The sequence below is a fragment of the Ammodytes marinus genome (genome assembly GCF_949987685.1).
Source record: "Ammodytes marinus genome assembly, chromosome: 20".
NCBI lineage: Eukaryota > Metazoa > Chordata > Actinopteri > Uranoscopiformes > Ammodytidae > Ammodytes > Ammodytes marinus.
Window position 1 is genome coordinate 9,010,992 of NC_137224.1, and position 20,146 is coordinate 9,031,137.

Consider the following 20,146-nt stretch of genomic DNA (forward strand, 5'->3'; position numbering starts at 1 on the left):
CCAAAAGTAAACAAAACTGACAGCTGGGCGTGTGCCATGCCCATGTAGGTAGGTATAGAGTAAATGAGCAGGGCGGTGCATGCACGCCCATGTAGATCTGACCAGTCAGAGCAGACTAGTATTTTGCGAAGGGGGGTAAGCTGTCAAAACCTACCTTTTGAGATAGAGAGCAGAGAAGGCTGGAAAAGGCGATGAAGAAATGGGAAATGGTAGAAAACTATTGGGTTTTTTGAACAATAAACCATGAAAACCTTTTCTAGTAGACCTTGGAAATACACCTTTAAAACCGAGATTTTGCATAATATGTCCCCTTTAAATTAAACAAAATTCTCATGTAAATGTTGAACAAAGCTTGTAACACACATCAATGCACTTGTACAGTCCCATCTGTGTGCAAGTATTGTCAGTATGTTGAATTTAAGTGGGATCACGATAGGGAAATTTTTTTTCGTTCTTCCGTTCCGTTCTACTTTGTTTACAGGCCAGGGTCTTTAAAAGGTGGAGGCAGTGATGTAAATCCAAAACACTTTTTGTCAAAATGAGCTAATATCTACACCTTGTCATCTACCTGTCCATATCATGTGTACGCTGACACAGCCCGGCTAGCTCAGTAATGGAAGGCGGCCCCTGATTGGTTCACGTATTGATTCATCTAGCCTTCTATCAGATCGGGCCCTCCCCACTTTCTGTGTGTTAGTGGAATGCAGACCCTGATTGGTTCATTTAGTCGTCAATCTGGTCCTTTTTTAACTGGGCTACTCCCGACCGAGGTTTGAAAAGTAAACACTGCTGCAGAAGATAAACAAATGTAGAGCAAGACTTGTCTGGGGGAGGAGCCTCTGAAGGAGCAGTAAGGGGAGGGGTTTAAACTTTATTTGTTTTGGTGGTCAGTTCAAATATCACCAAGCATTCTCTGTAAGTAAAACACACTTTGTCATTGGCTTTTGTGGACCCTCGGGGGAACTGCTTTTCAAAACCTCTAGTCTACAGCCAAACGAGCAGGGTTTGAATAAAGATAACAGGTGAATGAGACACACCCAACGATCAGCTAGACGCATTTCAATAGTAGAAGGTGAAGGAAAGGTGTCTCATTAACTTGTGGAGTTTAGCAATTCAATTCCTGTCAAGTCCCACCTCTTCGGTTTCATTCAAAGGAACTCATACCATAGCAGCAAACAGTTTGTCATGATAACGCATCCGGAAAGCTGCCCTACTGGCTCTTCTTGATTCCTGTGGTTGCCCTGGTAGGCTGCTACTATATCTGTTTCAACAACAGCTACAGCTTGGGGAGTGTTTACAGGGGATAAAATGGCACTAAGAAGCTGAAAGTGTGAATTCTGCCAATATGTTCTAAGAGGAGTGCCAGCGTTTATGAAGAGAACCAACAGGTAAAACAGGCTTTTTACCCCTTTTGTTTTGTGGTTCTTTTAATCCTGATCTAACTTATTGTTTTCAGTTTCTCTTCATCTTGTATGTTTGTCTATCTCCCACACACATTCCTACTTTCTCCCGCAACCTCTGTTTTCTGTCACGTGTGTCTTTGTTCTGTGTGTCTCTCGGAGCAGATGGAAAGCAGGGGCCAGTCGGGGTGTGTGTGTCTTTTTAATTGTCCTTCCGATCAAACTGGCTGTTTGTACAGTTGGGCTCATAGAGTGGGTTGTGATTTCAGATAGGCACTCTTGAGAGCTGAGGCCCCTCCTGTTAGCATCTCACAGGATGTGTGAACTGAGACTGGGTGAAAACGGACATACACTGGCTTCACGCTTCACACATGCTGAGGACAACTGAACCACAACCAAGCGAAGAGGTAGAGGCCTTACTTTAAAACTCAGCTGTGGTCTCTGGTTTATCATTTTCTTATCAAGGATGGATGAGGACAATGTCAGGAAGAAGCCAAAGACCTTTGTGTCCACTTTCCAGTTGGCCCTCAAGCCTAAAGCCAGACCTTTGTGTGTGGAGACGCAGAGAGAGGACGAGCCGGATCAAAATAACAGCCAGTTCAGGGGGAACAACGGACTGAAAGCCTCGTCTGCAACAGGTAAAGACTTATAGAAAGCAGGTGAAACATTAACTTAGACATTTTGAGTGGGTCAGTGTTATTTTGTAATTAAATAATATGATATGGCAATATAACCGGAGTGTATTCAGAACATAATTCAACATTGTCACACCCAACGCAGAGCTGCAGCCCCTGCAAGCGCTTTTGATGTTTTGTTTTGATCTAAGCTCCTTTAACTTGGAATCCTTCTCATAAAAAGGCATTCAAAGGCCTATCAGGAGAATGAGTACTGAAATCTACTATGCCATCGTTAGATCCCCTGAGGCTAGTTTGCAACAGGAGTATTGTAAAATGTGTTGTTTTTAAAGTGACTGTCATATCATTGTGGTCACTAATGTCTTCAGGCACTAGAGTTTAAAGGAGAGTGTGGGAATGACATGTCTGCCTCTCCCTTACCCCCCAATTATACGTACACAAACACACATTCCAGCATCCACTGGTGACCTCCCATTATACCCAGCCGGCATGAAATAACATGTAAACACAGATGTGGTGGGAAAATCTTAAAAACACCACTTCAAAGTCCTCCACACTTTCACTTTTTGACGATAACTGTCGCACATAGAGTCACAGGTAACGGATAACTGAAACCTTATACTGCTCTGCCCGGATGCAAAACAGATGAATACAACGTTTCTGTCTACAGTTCTCTTTTTAGTTTTATTTTACATTATGGCACATTATCTAGTTTGATCAGTTTGATTAAGTTCCATCATGTATGGGAAAGGAAAGGCCCCTAAAAGTACATTTGTTTGCAAAGGAAAACAACTCGCCTCTGAAGCATTAGCAAAGAATGTTGTTGTAAATAAACTGCGGAAGATGAATCACTGGTGTAAACAGTTTAAAATGCAATGAAGCATTTCTGCAAAGTAAATTTTTTTGGGGATGGCATTTTGTCCTTATTGGACAGTTAGAAAGCTAAGGGGCAGACATGCAACATCGGTAGAGACGGGGGGTGATGAAATGCAACTATCAGAATCGATCAAAATCAGAAATACTTTATTGATCCCGGGGAGAAATTAATTTTGTTACTTTTGCTCCAATTAAAAGTAGACACACATGTAGAGACTAGAGAAACAAGTGTAAAACAATGTGTGCTTAAGGCCACAAGGTGAAACAAACATTAAAAACTATCAATGTAATAATATAAGAATAAGAAGTAAATAAATAAGAACTTTATTCTACAATATGTACACAATTTACAGTGGAGGAAATAAGTATTTGATCCCTCACCGATTTTGTAAGTTTGCCCACTTACAAAGAAATGAGCGGTCTATAATTTTAAAGCTAGTAAAGTTAAAGTTTATTTTAACAGTGATAGACAGAATATCAAAAAGAAAATCCAGAAAATCACATTAAGAAAAGATATAAATAATTTTGCATTTCATCGAGTGAAATAAGTATTTGATCCCATACCAACCATAAAGAATTATGGCTCCCACAGATTAGTCCTCGTGCTTTAAAAAAGTATTCCTAATCTCAACTAGTTTCCTGTATAAAACACACCTGTCTCAACTTGTTACCTGTATAAAATACACCTGTCCACAGAGTCAATAAATCAAACTCCAAAATCTCCATCATGGGCAAGACCAAAGAGCTGTCTAAGGACATCAGGGACAAGATTGTAGACCTGCAAAAGGCCGGAATAGACTGCAAGACCATTGGCGAGAAGCTGGGTGAGAAGGAGACAACTGCGATTATTCGAAAATGAAAGAAATACAAAATGACCATCAATCTCCCTCGGCCTGGGGCTCCATGCAAGATCTCACCTTGTGGGGTATCAATGATCATAAGAAAGGTGAGGGATCAGCCCAGATCTACACAGGAGGAGCTTGTTTATGATCCCAAGGCAGCTGGGACCACAGTCACCAAGAAAACCATTGGTAACACACTATGCCGTAATGGATTGAAATCCTGCAGCGCCCGTAAGGTCCCCCTGCTCAAAAAGGGACATGTACAGAACCGTCTGAAGTTTGCCAATGAACACCTGAACGACTCAGAGAATGCTTGGGAGAAGGTGATGTGGTCAGATTAGAACAAAATCAAGTTATTAGTCACTCGCCATGCTTGGAGGAAGAGGAATTCTGATTATGACCCCAAGAACACCATCCCCAAAGTCAAGCATGGAGGTTGAAGCATCATGCTTTGGGGGTGTTTCTCTTCTAAGGGGACAGGTGGACTTCACTGCATCGAGGGAACTATGGATGGGGCCATGTACCATGAAATACTAGGTGACAACCTCTTTCTCTCAGCCAGGTCCGTAAAAATGGGTATTGGATGGGTCTTCCAGCACGCCGATGACCCTAAAAATACAGCAAAGGCAACAAAGGAGTGGCTCAAGAAGAAGCACATTAAGGTCATGGAGTGGCCTAGCCAGTCTCCGGACCTTAAACCAATAGATCTGTGGAGGGAACTGAAGCTCAAGTGACAGCCTCAAAACCTTAAAGATTAGGAGAGGATCTGCAAAGAGGAGTGGTCCAAATACACTCCTGAGATGTTTGCAAACCTGGGGCCGTATTCACAAAACATTTTATCTTAGCGCTAAGAGTACTCCTAAGGAGCACTAAAAGTTCTTAGTAAGGAGTAATTTCTTAAAACCTATTCACAAAGCTGATAAGACCAACTTTTACTAAGGAATGGGAGGGACTCCTAAACTAAGACTAGAGGGCGTGGTTGACCCTGTTGCTATGGATGACGTCATGTTCATACCTTCTATGCCCACAGTGATTGGCTGAGAGGGAATGAGTCCCTAAGAGTGAATTTATGATAGAAACACTGTGGGAGATATCCATATTGTGTCGCTGTATTAAAGTAAAGAGTTTTTATATAGCCTACAATTAATGACAAGTGACACTGATTTAACATGAAACCAAGATACTGCAGGGTTTCCCACACCTTCGTTCACAATTAGCCTACAATTGCACAACATAGGTCTATTAATTTGAAATTTTACAATGATTTGAATTGGAAAAAATATCCTCATTGAACAGCTGCACGCCATGCACTCTCACTGTATTTCTCTCAACGGCGACCATGCAGCAATAATCAGACAGCGACAAACCAGGAAATTCACAATTTAGAAACAACAGCCGGCGAAATCGTAAAGTGCATGCGGAAGGAAAAAGGCGAGACGTGCAACTATACAGTAGCGGACCTGTGGAACGGAGGAGATGCGGCGAAGCGCCACATATTCTAGTAGGAAATTAAATCCAAACGTGACACCAACAGTAACTTTCAGTGCATCATAAACCCAAAGCAACTGCAGGAAAAGGAACTTAATAAATATTTTTTTACATAAATATAATATATATAAATGTGTCTATACTTTCTAAATATAGCTTTACTAAGATCATTAAACCCTTACAGCTATTAAAGGTACCTTTTTATAAAGCTCACTAGCATTAACTCTCTCCAAAAGACCATCAAATGGTTGTCTGTGATTTACTCTTAGTGACTTAGGAGTCCTCTCGAGGACTCTTAGCTTTTCATAGATTTAGGAGCTAGTTTTAGCGCTAAAATGCTTTGTGAATTACACTTATCGTAAAAAGTTAGGAGTCCTAAAATTAGGAGTGAAACGCCCCTTATTTTTAAGAGTTACTCCTAAATCAGCACGTTAGGACCTACTCTTAGCCTTAAAATGTTTTGTGAATACGGCCCCAGGTCATCAACTACAAGACACGTCTGACCTCTGTACTTGCCATCAAGGGTTTCTCCATCAAGTACTAAGCAATGTTTTGATAGGGGATCCAATACTTATTTCACTCAATGAAATGCAAAATAATTTCTATCTTTTTTTTATGTGATTTTCTGGATTTTCTTTGTAATATTCTGTCTATCACTGTTAAAATAAACCTAGCATTAAAATGATAGACCGATCATTTCATTATAAGTGGGCAAACTTACAAAATCAGTGAGGGATCAAATACTTATTTCGTCCACTGTAAGCACTGTAACTAAAGTATATGAGATATGTTATATGTACAAATATTGACATCAGAAAGTTATATAAAAATATAGTATCATATCAACTGCACTGTACTAATAATTAGTGATGTGTCAGCAATGTGCATCGTGTCTGAAAAACGTAACCCTAACTTTTCTTCTCTTCAAAGCCTTCAGACTGAGACCCGTCCAGGCGGTGGAAAAGCCTCGTTTCAAACATCCACTCGGGGATTGTGTGACCCTTGAAGGAAGCAATGCTACTTTACAAGGTGTTATCACAGGAAGCCAGCCTCTGACAATTTCCTGGCAACACAATGGTAAATTACTGATTGCCATATACCTTGGAAAAGTACCTCAACATACTCCCCATTAAGAGCTAGGGAATTATTCAAGAACAGGTCAACCAGAGCTCTTATACGTGGGGCTTCAAGTTACAATATCCTGTGTTTCTAAGGATTTTTAAGATTTGTGTTTTTCCTATTGTTGTCATTTAGGTAAGAGGGTGCACTCAATTACTACTTGCTTCAAAAATGGTGTTGCCAGTCTGATTCTGACTCAGTGCTCACCTGGAGATGCTGGGACGTATACCTGCACTGCTGAGAATATTGCTGGGAAACAGTCAAGCAGTGCTGTGCTACACGTCACAGGTGAAGCCGGGTCGAGTGTTACCCAGTTAGAAATTCAAAAAACCTGGCCTTAAAAAATCCTATGGGAAAATAATCTGTGTTTTAGCTTTTGATCATTCTTATCTCTTGAGACTGACTAGTGCGTCTCATTTTGATTTCAATCTAGCATCACACGCAGTCATAGTGGGAGACAAGTCAAGACAAATAATGAAACCAAGCTATTTTATAAAAAAAATTTGGGAGATGTAATTAATGAGCTAATTTTCCTTTACTATGGGACCATATTCAATGGACCAATGTGTAGTAAAACCATTTCCCTCTGTTTTCAGCAAAAACGGAAATCACTAGAACAAAGGATCATGAGCTGTATGGTGATGCCAAAGTCAAGGTTGTGTCAGCTGATAACATGCAATTGTTCCCAGCTTCCAAAGAAAAAGGCCGAAACAGAGAAAAGGAAGACAAAGGTAGTTAATTAATTGTAAATATGCTGTTAATAGAGGGCAACAAACATGCAAAAGTGACAAGTTAAATTGTGAATTAAATGCATTTTGTTGAGTCCATATCAGTGGAATGTAGTGCTTTGGCTGGAGATTGCGCTGCAACCAATCATGACTGCTCACACTTGATTGGTTAGATACTTTTTAAACCTGCTTATTGTAGCCCACACATCTAATAAGTCCACCTACCCCAATTTTCAGTCTCCAAAGATATGAAAGAAACCAACCCTCAATCAAAAGTCTCCTCCAACAAAGGTGAGTGGAGGGCACCACAGCTAGTAAGCTACCTAAGTAAAAGCCTCCTTTAATTGCACTTCAATTATATTCCATCAATTTACAATACTCTGCTTCTCCTAAGGACCTCCTGTGGAGTTTGTAGACCCACCTGAGCAGGTGGAGGTTCGAGTAGGCGAGCAGGCCCGGCTACACTGCGAGTTCAGGAGCAGCTGTTTCCCTGTGGCCTGTTGCTGGATTTACAACAAAGAAAAGGTAATAATGACAGTCACAGTGAGTGCCAGTATTGTCTGATCCATGACTATATCTATATATAGTCTGCAAGTAAAGGTGTCGGTATGTACTTGCTCCTTTCCAGGTGGTGGATGGAGGGCCGAGGATGTCCGTCAGCAGCAGTGAGACGCAAAGCAACATGGAGATCTTTCAGGCCTGTCCAAATGACAACGGCTCGTACACTGTCATAGTACGAAACAGAAAAGGCTCTGCCCAGCATACAGTCTCCTTCATCGCCATAGGTGAGAGAGCCACTTAGCTCTAACAGTTCAGTGTTTAGATATTTTAGAGTTCTCGAAAGACTTGATTTGATGCTTCATGCAGATTTTATTTTTCTCGTAAAGGAATCGTTCAACATTTTTAATGATGAACTTTTTCACTCTCTCATTTTCCTGAGCCAGAGAGTGAGGCAAAAAGCTAAAAATTCAAATTGTTGAACTATTCCTATAAATGCATGGTGAGATATGGGGGAAAATAAGGCAGCAGATTCGGACCATAACAGAAACTGATGCAGTATGTATGGGAATAAGCAACTCTAGGACAGTTTCTCCAAAAAGCCTCAAATCTGTCTGAGGCTATTTTGTTTGTTGACTGTCTCTTTCAGACCGGCCCGACCCGCCTGCATCCCAACCGGTTGTCTGCCAGCTGTCCACTCAGTCCCTGGTGCTGTCCTGGACGGGTCCCAGCTACGACGGAGGCACAGCCGTGTTGGGCTACATCGTGGAGGTCCAACCGGCGGGCCCGAATGAGACCGGGAGTTGGACTGAAGTCGCCAGCCGCTGTAAAAGCACATGCTACCGCGTCCGCTCAGGCCTGGAACCTCTGGGGCAATACCGCTTCCGTGTCCGGGCTTACAACTCGGTGGGGGCCAGCGAACCAAGCCAGGAGTCTGGGTGTATCAAGATGGAGACCGCAAGTAAATAATAATAATAATATATTGGTTGTGTGAAAAATTTGACAAGGTGGACTGACTTTGAGGTTTTACTTTTTCTGCTATCTGTCAGGTCAGGTATTCCCATTTGTCACCACCTGTGTGTATTTGTTTTGTGTTTTTAGAAGAACGAAAGAAGGAAGAGCAAGAACCAGACATCCCAATGACCATTGAAACCAAATCCAAAGTCAGGGACCACTACGTTGTGCATGAGAGGCTGGGAGTGTAAGCGTGGATTCATTGTATTCTAAACAATATTTCAATGCAGTTCAGATCATTCAATCATTTATTGATCGTTCAAAGTGAAGTTAATAATGCATCTTTTTATTTATCTTGCACTACCATTTTCAGTGGGAAATTCGGCATGGTTTTCCGGTTGTCCCACAAAGAGACGGTTCATGTGTGTGCGGGGAAGTTCTACCGTGCCCGGACCTCCAAGGCAAGGGAGGCAGCTCTTCAAGAGGTCGAAATAATGAAGTGTCTTCGCCACAAAAATCTGGTCCACTGTATGGCTGCCTATGACACGCCCTCAGAGATGGTCATGGTCATGGAGTAGTAAGTATCCAAAAAGAGTGGAAACCATTCCCATATGGAAAAATGTGTAAAAGACAAAACATAAAACGTATGATCTGATGGATACATGTCGATCCTTTTAGACATTGGGATTGTCAGGATTATATTAACAGTAGTTTGTGACAAAGTAATGGCAAAGAGATCAAGCTTTTCCTTCTCTTTTTAACATGGACCTGTGTGGTGTCTATGTGTCAGTATTGCAGGTGGCGAGCTCTTTGAACGCATTGTGGACGACAGCTTTGATCACACGGAGCCCACCTGCGCCCGCTACATGCAGCAGATCCTTGAGGGCATGCGGTACGTTCACAAGCAGAATATCGTCCACCTAGACCTTAAACCGGAGAACATCGTCTGTGTGGATACAATGGGTACACGGATCAAGATCATCGACTTTGGCTTGGCTAGTAAACTGGGTGAGTTTGCTAGATTTGTGGTTATTCTGTGCCAATGAATGACATCTTATTCTGCGTTTTTTCCAGTAATAAAAGTTACAACACAGGAGAATAAAGGGGTTCTTTATAAGGTGGCGCTCATTGCTGTGCAGCAAAACTTGGTGCTAGTCATCCTTGTGCAAACAGCATGAATACAATGATTTCTGTAATGGTTACCGAAATAACATTAGGAAGAATTCTTGGCTGAGTAAGTCCTGGTATCAAGTTTAATTATTTGATACAAATCTATTATATATTGTAGTATTTTGCCATTGTCTCGATTTTTGCATAAGCAAGATCTACACAGGATCACTCGTTGTAATGCATGCTAAAAATAACCAAAGATAATGTCAAGTAGTCTCATTTCTCAATTCTAGATGTCTGCATGATAAAAACTACTATACCCTAAATAACCTCAGTACACTCCAATAAATTCAGCAAATTCTCTAAAGCTAATTCAGGCAGAACACTTTGTGACGCTGCAGTTCTCGGAAAGGGTAGTCTATTTAAAGAAGACTCTATAAATAGCCTAACGGGCAAATGCAAAATAATACGAATTGCATTTTGAATTGTCTTGAGTGTGTTGCTTACACCCTTGTCCTTTTTTCTTTAGTGGAGGATACACCCCTGTTGGTGATGCATGGCACGCCGGAGTTTGTTGCCCCTGAGGTGATCAACTATGAGCCTGTAGGCCTGGAGACAGACATGTGGAGCATTGGTGTCATCTGCTTCACCCTGTAAGTCACCACAGTAAACATACCAGAGAAAAATTGGAACTGTGGATTTGCGGTTGGACATAAAGAAAATAAAGTGTGTATGTATTTATATACACATTGGTATGGGTATTTGTCAATCCATAGCAACATTATTTTAAAACAGCGGAAAGTAAAAAGAATAAATTACCAACTTGGATTGTGTCAATTATACATAATTTATTATTAATTATAAAGTCTATCCAAATGTTCTACAATTGCTGATTTGGGGCCCTCTCCTGGTAACAATGCGTTACTACCGCCCCAATAACATTACATTTCATTAGTACTGCAATTCTAAGTGTGCATAGCTTCAAACCAGCTTCAACCCTGCAGTACTTTAAGAGACTAATAAACATATAACCCTCAGGTCGGTTTTAAAAATAATAATTTCCTTCCTAGTGTGTTCAAAAACTAAAGATGAATAGACTTAAAGATTTGCTGTGTCCTAGGCTCAGTGGAGAATGTCCCTTCTCGGGTGACAGCGTTGCTGAAACTCTTGCTCTGGTGACGACTGCCAGCTACGAGTTTGACCCGGAGAGTTTCGAGGACATCTCTGATCAAGCTAAAGACTTTATCAACTCCTTGCTGAAGAAAGACTGGAGGTTGGTCTAATTCATTCTTTTCTTTCTATGGCCCACATAATTTTCTCATCATGGATACCTAAATGACTGTTACTTGGATTCATGTTATTCTTAACTGACAGTTAAATAGCTCAAAGCCATGGGAAGCAGGCGGCTATACAAACCATTAAGCAAGCTCTGAATATGAGTCAAGGAGAGTCGGGGTCTTTCTTTGTGCATCACGGCGAACCCAGAAGAGCGCTGGCAGCATTTGACAGCTTTTGCCTCTCCCTCTCTTGCGTTCTAGATGCAGGCTGTCCTGTGCCGAGGCCCTCGTCCACCCCTGGATGGTCTCTTTTACCCCTCTGACCCGCAGACCCACCAAGTCACTCAATAAAGGGAAGATGAAACATTTTCTGGCCAAACGCAAGTGGAAGGTAACACAACTGGATAGACGACTACAATGATGCAAGCCCAGTATTGGACAATTGTAAAAAAAGAAAAAAAACCTTAACAGTGGTTCCCTGTGAAGACCTTTTTAATCCATTGTTGTATGTAGGACCTGAAGCTTGGTTATGAGTGTTTGTCATCCAGTGGTATTTGTCCTTTTTAAACTTCTAGAAAGCTGGCAAGGCTGTTTTGGCCCTACAGCGCATGGCTAACCTCTCTTACAGACCAGATTCTCCTGGCGGCTCCTCAGAGGGTAAGAAAGAAAAAAAGGACACAGCCACACACAAACACATACACACGCACATACACAAAAACATACGCGCACACACAATGCCGTGTCCCAGAGCTACACACATATGGCACATGACTCACAGTTTGCCGATTGTCACTTCAAGTTTACCCTTTTGTGATCAGTAAGAGCCTTGTTTCCCTTTTCGTTTGTATTCGTCAGCGTCCTCCCTCTCTCATCCAGAGCCAGGCTGGAGCCAAGAGGCAGAGGAGGCCATCCAGTCGCTGGAGAAGCAGCTTCAGAGTGAACCACGCTTCAAGCAGGCCCTGAAGGACACCACCCTTCCCAAAGGAGCAACCGCTCTGCTCATGTGCCTCATTAATGGTAAGAGTGACAGAACTGTGATGCACTTCATTAGATAAGATCGCCGAGGCCACGGGCAAAAGCAAAAGAGATAATGCTCCCTGAAATGCTCTTGAGTGCAGTAAGCAACGAGACCTAAACTGGCCGAACGCAGAGCTGTCACAATAATTTTTTTTGGTAATGGTGGATACAACTACTACTTTTTTATTTATTTCTAAAGGGATCGCTTGGAGGGACAAACCCACAAATAATTCTCAAACCAGATCGGTGCTGCACATCAGTCTATGGAGCATTTCACTTCATTCCAGCTTATTGTTTGAATTTACAGTCTGCAACTTTATTGTTTTGGAAGGCAGGTTTGGCTCTGTTCAAAGAAAACAAAACCACAATTTTTTTTTATTTCAAATTCACAAAACAAAACATTGTAATAAACATTTTACCCTTTTTTCTTCCCTCCCCCCACCCCGTTTCCCCCCTCCCGCTGGCGGCCCCTATCCCCCCTCCCTCCCTTTACCTCGGTTTAGCCTTACACTAAAATGTTAACAAATTATGCAATTTCTACTTTTTAAGTAGGTCTGTTATAACTGAGGCAGCCTCTTTCCACATTTCCAACGTAGTGGCCTTAGCTTTGTTTACCCGGGCTGTGGACAGTTCTAGCATGACCACATCCTGGAAATACTGTAGCCATTTCTTGGTGTACAGTCTGTGAGGTGGTAGCCAGCGCTGCACCATAAGTTTTCACAATGTATTTTTAAAAAGCTTACTAAATCTCATCTCCTTTTGTTTAAAATGTACAAAACGACAGTGTGGTAATGCCCCTCGGTGTTTTTTTGCAGCAGCCGCTCAGTTTCGTCGCATGTGCAGACACATCCTGTAGTCTCAGTTGATTGTATGGCAACCTCATTGCTTTTAGGCAGATCCTGTTTATCTGTTTTTCCCCATTTCCTGTCTTTGCACTAAATATAGCTAACCGTCTGCTCAGCTGAAGGTTAATATTGACTGTACAGTAAAAGATACACTGAAGAAGCATATTCCCCAAAATGTCAAATTATTCCTTTTGAAATTCAAAACCGAACACATTTATCTAAAACTTCTTAGATTTTAGCTCATGAAAAAAACAAACAGTTATAGCCATTTGTCCTCTACATTTTAATTGTTGTTCAGTGTTATTTTCCATGTTATAGGTTTCTTCACTAATGTCTCAATTGTCTCAATCGCAGGTTTCCCGCAGCCAGAGGTGAAGTGGCTTCAGAATGACAAGCCGGTGTCTGAATCGTGCAGAGTGATCATGGAGCAAGATGAAGACGGGCTATGCACTCTGTCTGTGTCTGATCTGGAGCATACTGACTCTGGGCTGTATGTGTGCAGGGCCAGCAACAAGCTGGGGGAAGCCATGTGCTCTGCCAAACTGCAAGTGGAGAAATGACACTGGCCAATCACCTTTTTAGATTGGCTCTATTTTAAAAAGGACACTGAGTCTTTTAAGACCGATATATTTTTTCAGAAATATTTTTTAATTGTTTGACAAAGCCTGAACTTTGACATGTCAGAACACGGACTCACGGAGTGATGTTTTTTTCCTGCCACACAAAAATGCTGCTTACACATTATTTCAAGGCACGGGGGGGTGTGTTCCCATCAACAGGATAAAAGGGGTTTGGACAAGAACACTCGGAGCCCTTTGTTTCACAAGTCACCTGTGTACTTTTAACGTTTTTTTAATTTTAATTTTTTTTTATGTGTGGTTAGCATGTTCAGCTACCAACACACAAGATGACACGATGAAAGAAGGAAATAACACATTGTGGTTGAGCACCATTCAACGGAAAAGTTACATAAGGACATTTTGCATATTTAAAACATGAATGAATATGGTTTAAATGGAAATGTTTTGAAGGCATTATAAATAAAGGCTGAATATATGAAAAATAAATCAACATGGTTGATTAATATTTTCAAATATGCATTGACATTTTTCTTTCAAAACCAACTATGCATAGGGACTGAAATAAAATATACTATAAACATGAACCGGCATTAAGAAGCAGAGAAGGCTCAAAATGATTGTAATAGTTTAATTTATTGTTATTTCAAATCATTCAATCATTGCACAGTTTCCAGATGACATGCGAGACGATGAAAATGAAACACGTGAAGTTATGACCATGGTTACACTTCATTGGACCATTGTGATATCGAAGGTATGGCTAAAGCAACTAAGTATTTCATTCTTATAATGTAAACATCTGTTTATACAATCTCCTTGTTGGATCTAACTAAATGAAATGTATCATGATCTAAAACACATCATCGTGACTCCAGTTTGTACCGCTGCTGTCCCTTTTGGCTTTTTTTTCTCCCATCTATCCATCCATCCATCCACCTTTCAAACTAAGCATTTTAAAATAAATTTAGTGTTTAAAAACATGTGGAAAGTCAATTAGGCACTGGGTCTTGGTCAAAGGAGTGAGGGAGCTTGTTGGGGTTTGCTGCAATGACACAGTAGCCATTCTCACTTCTTCTAATAAGGCAGTGTTTCCTTATGTGGATCAGTCATTTGTGCGCACCCGGGCCTGACACGCGCTTGTTCTGTGTGCGCCTGTCAAGGTCGCTGCAACGGGACACACATATCCCCTACTGTCCCTCTTTCCTCTGTGGGATTCTCTCTTGGAGAAGATTCCAAGCTTTCAGTACCTTTTTTATATGAAAAAAAAAGAAAAACAAATTACTTAACAAACTCAATGCAGATGTGTAGACCCTATACTGATAGCTTGACCAAGTTTCTGACCTGTTTTTGAGTGACTTCTGGCTCCCACCACGTGCTGAGAACTACGTCGGCATGTTCTACTTGCTTGGCGTTGGACCACTGGCTCTGCAGCCGGCGCTGAGCATCCTCTGTGTTCACGCTGTCTCGCTCGGTTATCCTTAACACTGCCTGAGATGAGAGGGGGTTTGCCTGGTCAAAACTGCTGTGTGTGGTGGAGAATTTTTAAAATGTTCAACTTTGGCGCCACCCAGTGGTAGTATTAAAGTAACATGAAAACAAACAAAAGGAATTTGCAAGGTGATAGACACCCCCCTGAAACGTCTTTGTAAATGTGGACCGTTTCTTCACATGCTTGACAAACTGGTCGGCCCACAAACTATCCCTTTTATTGCGTTAACCAAACATCAAGTCTACTTTGCTGCACACTGTAGCCATTGCTATCAGTGAGGAATGCTGATACTGTTTTGCTCTATCGCCACATTCAAAAAGTGGCTATGTCAACATTCTGAACAAGGTACAACTAAGTAAAAACTCTTAATGTACTGTCGAGGGACATAAGTGGTCAACTTTGTACTGCTACATTTTGCCTTTAAGCTGATGTCTCTGTGTATGTTGTGTCAAACGTTATTACCTCCTCCTCTGGGATGACGGTGACCCAGACTTCGTGTACCATGTCCGTCCAGCCGGCCTCCAGGAGAACCGCAGCGTCCAACACACACACCCGTTTACCTGCACACAATAGTCTTTCTCTATTATCTGCTACCTACAAAAACTAGGGTCATGTTTACCAGCATACAGTTCTATAGTACTAAGAAATAATACATGTCCGTAAAATACCTTCCTCTCTGGCTTGATTGATCGTGTTCTTCACCAGAAGTGCAATCTCAGGCCATACAATGTCCGTTAGGGCTTTTAACCGCTCCTGCATACAAACAAAACAGCATCTTTGCTAAACTGTAGAAGCAGACACACAGTGGGGTAGTCTGACATGATATTTTCAAATGCGCCGAAACATTATTCACGCTTTCCTTATTTACCTGGTTCCCAAAAACCTTCCTCCCTAATGCTCGTCTGTTGATGGTTTTATCTTCTTGCAGGAGATCTAAAAGTGACAAAAAAGTAGGGGGTAAAAAGTGGGTCATTATTGCACTCCAACACATTGCATTTAACATGATGATATAATATTTACAAGCTATTGTTGGGCAACCTATGCTTGCGGCAGTTATGTACCTAATGCTCGTAGTGTTGGGTGCAAATATCCTGCACCTGTCATGGCCCCAGACTGCGTGCAAGATATACACCGAGTACATTGTGTAACTTGTCTCTGATCATTAAAATCTTCTCAACACACCTGACCCAAATTCTTGGAGCACCCTGCCATAGGCTGCTGTGCCCGGCTGGTACACCTTGTGGCCCAGCTTGTCGCAGTCGATCCGCACGGCGCCCAAAGCCTCCAGCCGCATGGCGATGGAGCTTTTCCCACTGCCGCTGCCTCCCGTCAGGCCGATCACATACGGGAGTGTAGGGAGATGGGATGTGTCCTAATGCAGGATAAAAACCACAGATACAACTGTGAAGGATATGAAGGATTTTTTTTCTTTTTCACTGGAGTTCTCTTGAAGCTCTTACTGTATGTGTTGAAAACCACCAAGACCAAGTCACTCTCCCCTATAATTTGTCGACTTAAAAGGTGGAGTCAGCGATTGTGGAGAATCAGTGAACATTTCCTCAGAATCCACTACCTGTCCGTAGTGTTTGCTGAAAATAATATAGTGTCAGCCTAGGCTCTGTAAATGGACATGCTGCTAGCTACGATGGGTACGATTTGTTTACATACCCGTTGTTTACATACGTTTACATAGCTTAGGCTGTGTATTAAAACCAGATTTTGCCGCACACACAGTATGGACAGATAGTGGACACACATTTACATGGATAAGACATTTTCGATGAGAGCAGTTAATTATTAAAGGACCAAATTCCATGTTTGACCCTTGTAACAAAATGCTCAGCTGACACTTATGTTATTTGTATGAAAACACTGTTTTTTTACCTACTGAGATACTGCGAGAAAACGCCTGACAAGTTAAATGAGTTTTTCATCGGTTTTCCTGATTTCCTTTAAAAACGATGGTGCTACATTTACAACAATTAGTATCCTTCATGCTGCTTTGAAATCCCTTATCAAAATGTTAACGGTTTTAAACATGACCTACTTTGGGCGGACTGAGCAGGGTGCCGAGCAGACGAGAGCGTAGACTGGAAGAGCTGATCTTCTCCTCCTCTGTCTCAGTGTGGTGGGCGTCTTTCAGCAGCTGGATCTCGTGGAGGACGAGAGCTGGAAGGCCCTACATTCAGGAAGCAGAGGAACACAAAATGTCCCATAATAATGCTAGTGTAGTGTCTAATAAAGGCTACATTATTGTCTCTCTATTCCAGTGTGAATTGTGTCACGTATAGGTCAAAGTGAACAGACAATAAAAAAATCCTGTGTAACACGAGTTCTCACTTTTTGTAAACTTACATTCTCAGCGCGTTTCTTGTTGACCGCCTCGCCTCCTTTTCTAGTCTCCTCACTAACCACAATGCAATGCAGCAAGGGGTCAATAACGGACACTCCGAAGGGGTCTTCCAGGGGGACGATTTCCACATGCAGCGAAGGTTTTGTGTCCTGCAGAAACTCCCGTACTCTCTGGACCCGCAGAGGGTAGGGCTCCACCAGCTCCTTTAGCACTTTTCCTAAAGCCGTGAGAAATAGGATGTCAGGGAGGGGGGGAGCTAAATTCCTCAATGAAAATATTTAAAGCTATAGTGTGTCTTTGGTAATGAATTTTGGTTACATTCAAACCATTGCCAAATGAGTTGACACAAAGTTGATAAAGCCTATCATCTCCACGACACTCTCTCTGTATTTCGCAGTATGGTAGTGTTTACAAACTGGTGTCACTCCTCAACACTGTTGCAGGGGCTCAAGAAGTGCCCAGGAAATGTTTCAGTTGTTGATTCTACTTCCAAGAAAAAACCTGGACGTACAGCAGAAGGTATAAAATCCATGCGCGATCATCACCGAAGGCTTACCTCATGTAGATGCACAGACAGTGTTTTTGTAATTACTCAAAATTCCTCACGGTTGCAACAGAAGTTACGCACTTCAGCTTTAAAAATGAAACACTCACTTTTCAGCATTGCTTGGTCACACACACCAACGATGAGCCTCCGACTGGCGAGCAGGCACGAGATGCTGAGCAGCGTCTTGTGGGCCCCGTGGAGCCGGTCGAACGTTCCCCCCACTACCACGTCACCGTAGGTCTCCAAGGGCTCCGGCTTCTCTTGGGGCTCGCTCAGCTCTTCTTGCTCCTTCACCTTCATTCTCACCAGCTGCGGGTGAAGCAGCACCGAGGGCAGGCCGGGGCCGCACACGTAGCAGTGGCCCGTGTACTTCTGCAGACACTGGGAGACCTGCGAGGACTGAGCCAGGTCTTGCAGGGGGAAGTCAGTTAGCAGCACCTCGGGGCAGTGAGACAGAGCCTGAGGGCAGTTTGGGAGAGCGGTGCCGGCCGAATGAGCGCGCACGTTGGTCAGCAGAACGCGAACGTCCAGGTGGCCGCACACGTCGGCGGCGTTGCTGTAAAGACGGGTAATGAGCGTGGACAGGTCTACGGCCGGCGGAATGAAAAGCGGTCGAGGCTGGTTCCCGCTGCCCAGCAGGTTGAGGCCCGGGTTGAGGTGGACATACAGGGTGCGCTCCACCAGCTGAGCAGCCGAGCTGAGCACCGGAGCTATGCGCAGGGTGTGGAGAGGGGCCGTCAGCACAAGGATGCCCGTGCTGAACATGGACATGTTACTGGGAAGCACTGGTAGTAGTCGCGGTGAAGGGAGTGGGGGGGAGGCTGGGTAAACACTTGAAAAGGATAGAAAGAGAAAGACCTGTCAAAAGAAAGGGAAAGCAGTTGTTGATATTGTTCAATCAAAAATGTTTAGTTTTGGATTACATTGCCGGTAGCTACACACTTTCTCAAGCGATGGTGGTCATATAAAAAGTTGTAGTCAGCAATTCTGGAGGAAATTTGTTGTCAAAATCATCACTTTGTGAAAATCAGTCAAGTCAGTCAGTGATTTTGACCAAAAGTGATTTTGACAACAATCATTCTCCATGATCGCTGACTCCACCTTTAACTATGCTGTTGTGGTTTTGCAACACGGCCTAAAGAATATGGAGACATTAAGTTTTCATACACAAAATACAGACTATGCCATTTAGTCAGCTGCAAGAAAGACTTTAAATATAGATAGACAATCCTTATTATTTACTGACTTGCTTAGAAAATGTTAAGACGATTTTGTTACATACTATTTGTTTATTATTGTTTCATCACTGGTTCACTCCAGTGACAGGGCTGTTAGAGAAGCTATTCATTGTTCCTAGTTACTGATAAGCTTCCATGTGTATTACAGAGTGTGGTCAAAGAGTGTCCCAATTAGAGATAACAAAACCAGCACACATTTGTAGCAGTGTCTATCTATATGTGACCACTGTTACATTTACCTCATGCTTTGGATTACAAGGATGGGTAGACTAGACTTAAAAGCTTTGACAGTAGCATGAGGTTCCTTTCTGCCGAATTTACAACTCAAGTTTGTTGTGTTACAGGAGTTACAGGATATCTTAGTAAATAGCCTACATGTGTTAGCAAAACAACACACACAATAGAAACTCTTCTAGTGACTGTCACCTTATGCCGGACCCTCAGACCCACTGAGAAATAAAAGAAAAATAAATGACTGCTATAGTGAGTGTATAAAAAGTTGGATTATGGCTGAAAGTTGATCAATGTTATTGTTTAGCCACTTTGACTCATTGCTAACTATAGCCACCTAGCTGCTGTCAAGAGGGCAACAGCCCACAACCGTTCACGCGATGTTTGAAAGCCGAAAAATATGAAGGAAATATAATCTTCTTTGCATAAAGAGTTGACACCCTGGAGATGAGATCGGTTTATTGTATGTCTGTATTTTGGTGCGGCACACATGCGCAGAAATGACTGACACTGGCAAGTTAGGGTTAGGCAACCTTGCAAATTTAGCTTGAGTTTACCTGTGTGGAGCCAAATCTAAAGCGATGTGAAGGGAAGACCGGATGAGTCGTGCAGCCAATCAGTTTATATGGAGATGTCTACATATCTGCTGAATATCGGAATCGTGTTGTTGATGATCTTCAGCGACTGACTGTCTTATTATATCCAGTCCACACCAGTCCAAACAACAGCTAAGCACTCACTAGTGGAAGTCTTTCACGTACGAACATGGTTGGGTTGGGTTAATCACGTGATATTTCACACGCGCTCCCCTAATTGGTTGAGACAAAAGCGGTAGCTCACGGGACACGTAGTCATGTTCTCTGCTGAATTACTACAGCACTTACCATTGTAAATAGTTTTAGTGTATAAGTGGATACT

At 42.4% G+C, this 20,146-nt stretch overlaps 2 protein-coding genes across 6 annotated transcripts; one reads left to right on the forward strand and one right to left on the reverse strand.

The window, feature by feature from the left end:
- The first annotated feature begins 1,263 nt into the window (after positions 1-1,263).
- Positions 1,264-13,904, forward strand: LOC307267263 (myosin light chain kinase, smooth muscle-like). Of its 3 annotated transcripts, none has more exons than XM_080049535.1 (18): positions 1,264-1,388; positions 1,866-2,038; positions 6,172-6,318; positions 6,496-6,648; positions 6,957-7,091; positions 7,326-7,379; positions 7,483-7,613; positions 7,717-7,873; positions 8,236-8,547; positions 8,688-8,787; positions 8,914-9,117; positions 9,331-9,548; positions 10,180-10,303; positions 10,771-10,923; positions 11,189-11,318; positions 11,503-11,584; positions 11,783-11,944; positions 13,144-13,902. In XM_080049535.1, the coding sequence occupies exons 1-18, from the start codon at positions 1,372-1,374 to the stop codon at positions 13,347-13,349; spliced, it is 2,658 nt and encodes an 885-aa protein (XP_079905661.1). In that variant the 5' UTR covers positions 1,264-1,371; the 3' UTR covers positions 13,350-13,902. The 3 variants fall into 3 exon arrangements, with proteins under 3 accessions (XP_079905661.1, XP_079905663.1, XP_079905662.1); XM_080049536.1 differs by lacking the exon at positions 1,264-1,388 and adding an exon at positions 1,574-1,807 and having other exon boundaries at positions 1,921-2,038; positions 13,144-13,904; XM_080049537.1 differs by lacking the exon at positions 6,496-6,648 and having other exon boundaries at positions 13,144-13,898.
- Positions 13,905-14,007: 103 nt separating this feature from the next.
- Positions 14,008-19,952, reverse strand: coasy (CoA synthase). Of its 3 annotated transcripts, none has more exons than XM_080049539.1 (10): positions 19,786-19,952; positions 17,867-18,591; positions 17,215-17,429; positions 16,907-17,038; positions 16,042-16,231; positions 15,728-15,792; positions 15,528-15,612; positions 15,322-15,419; positions 14,712-14,858; positions 14,008-14,617 (listed from the first exon to the last, which is right to left on the reverse strand). In XM_080049539.1, the coding sequence occupies exons 2-10, from the start codon at positions 18,528-18,530 to the stop codon at positions 14,558-14,560; spliced, it is 1,656 nt and encodes a 551-aa protein (XP_079905665.1). In that variant the 5' UTR covers positions 18,531-18,591; positions 19,786-19,952; the 3' UTR covers positions 14,008-14,557. The 3 variants fall into 3 exon arrangements, with proteins under 3 accessions (XP_079905665.1, XP_079905664.1, XP_079905666.1); XM_080049538.1 differs by having other exon boundaries at positions 14,009-14,617; positions 17,867-18,617; XM_080049540.1 differs by lacking the exon at positions 14,008-14,617 and having other exon boundaries at positions 14,777-14,892; positions 17,867-18,617.
- Positions 19,953-20,146: the final 194 nt, after the last annotated feature.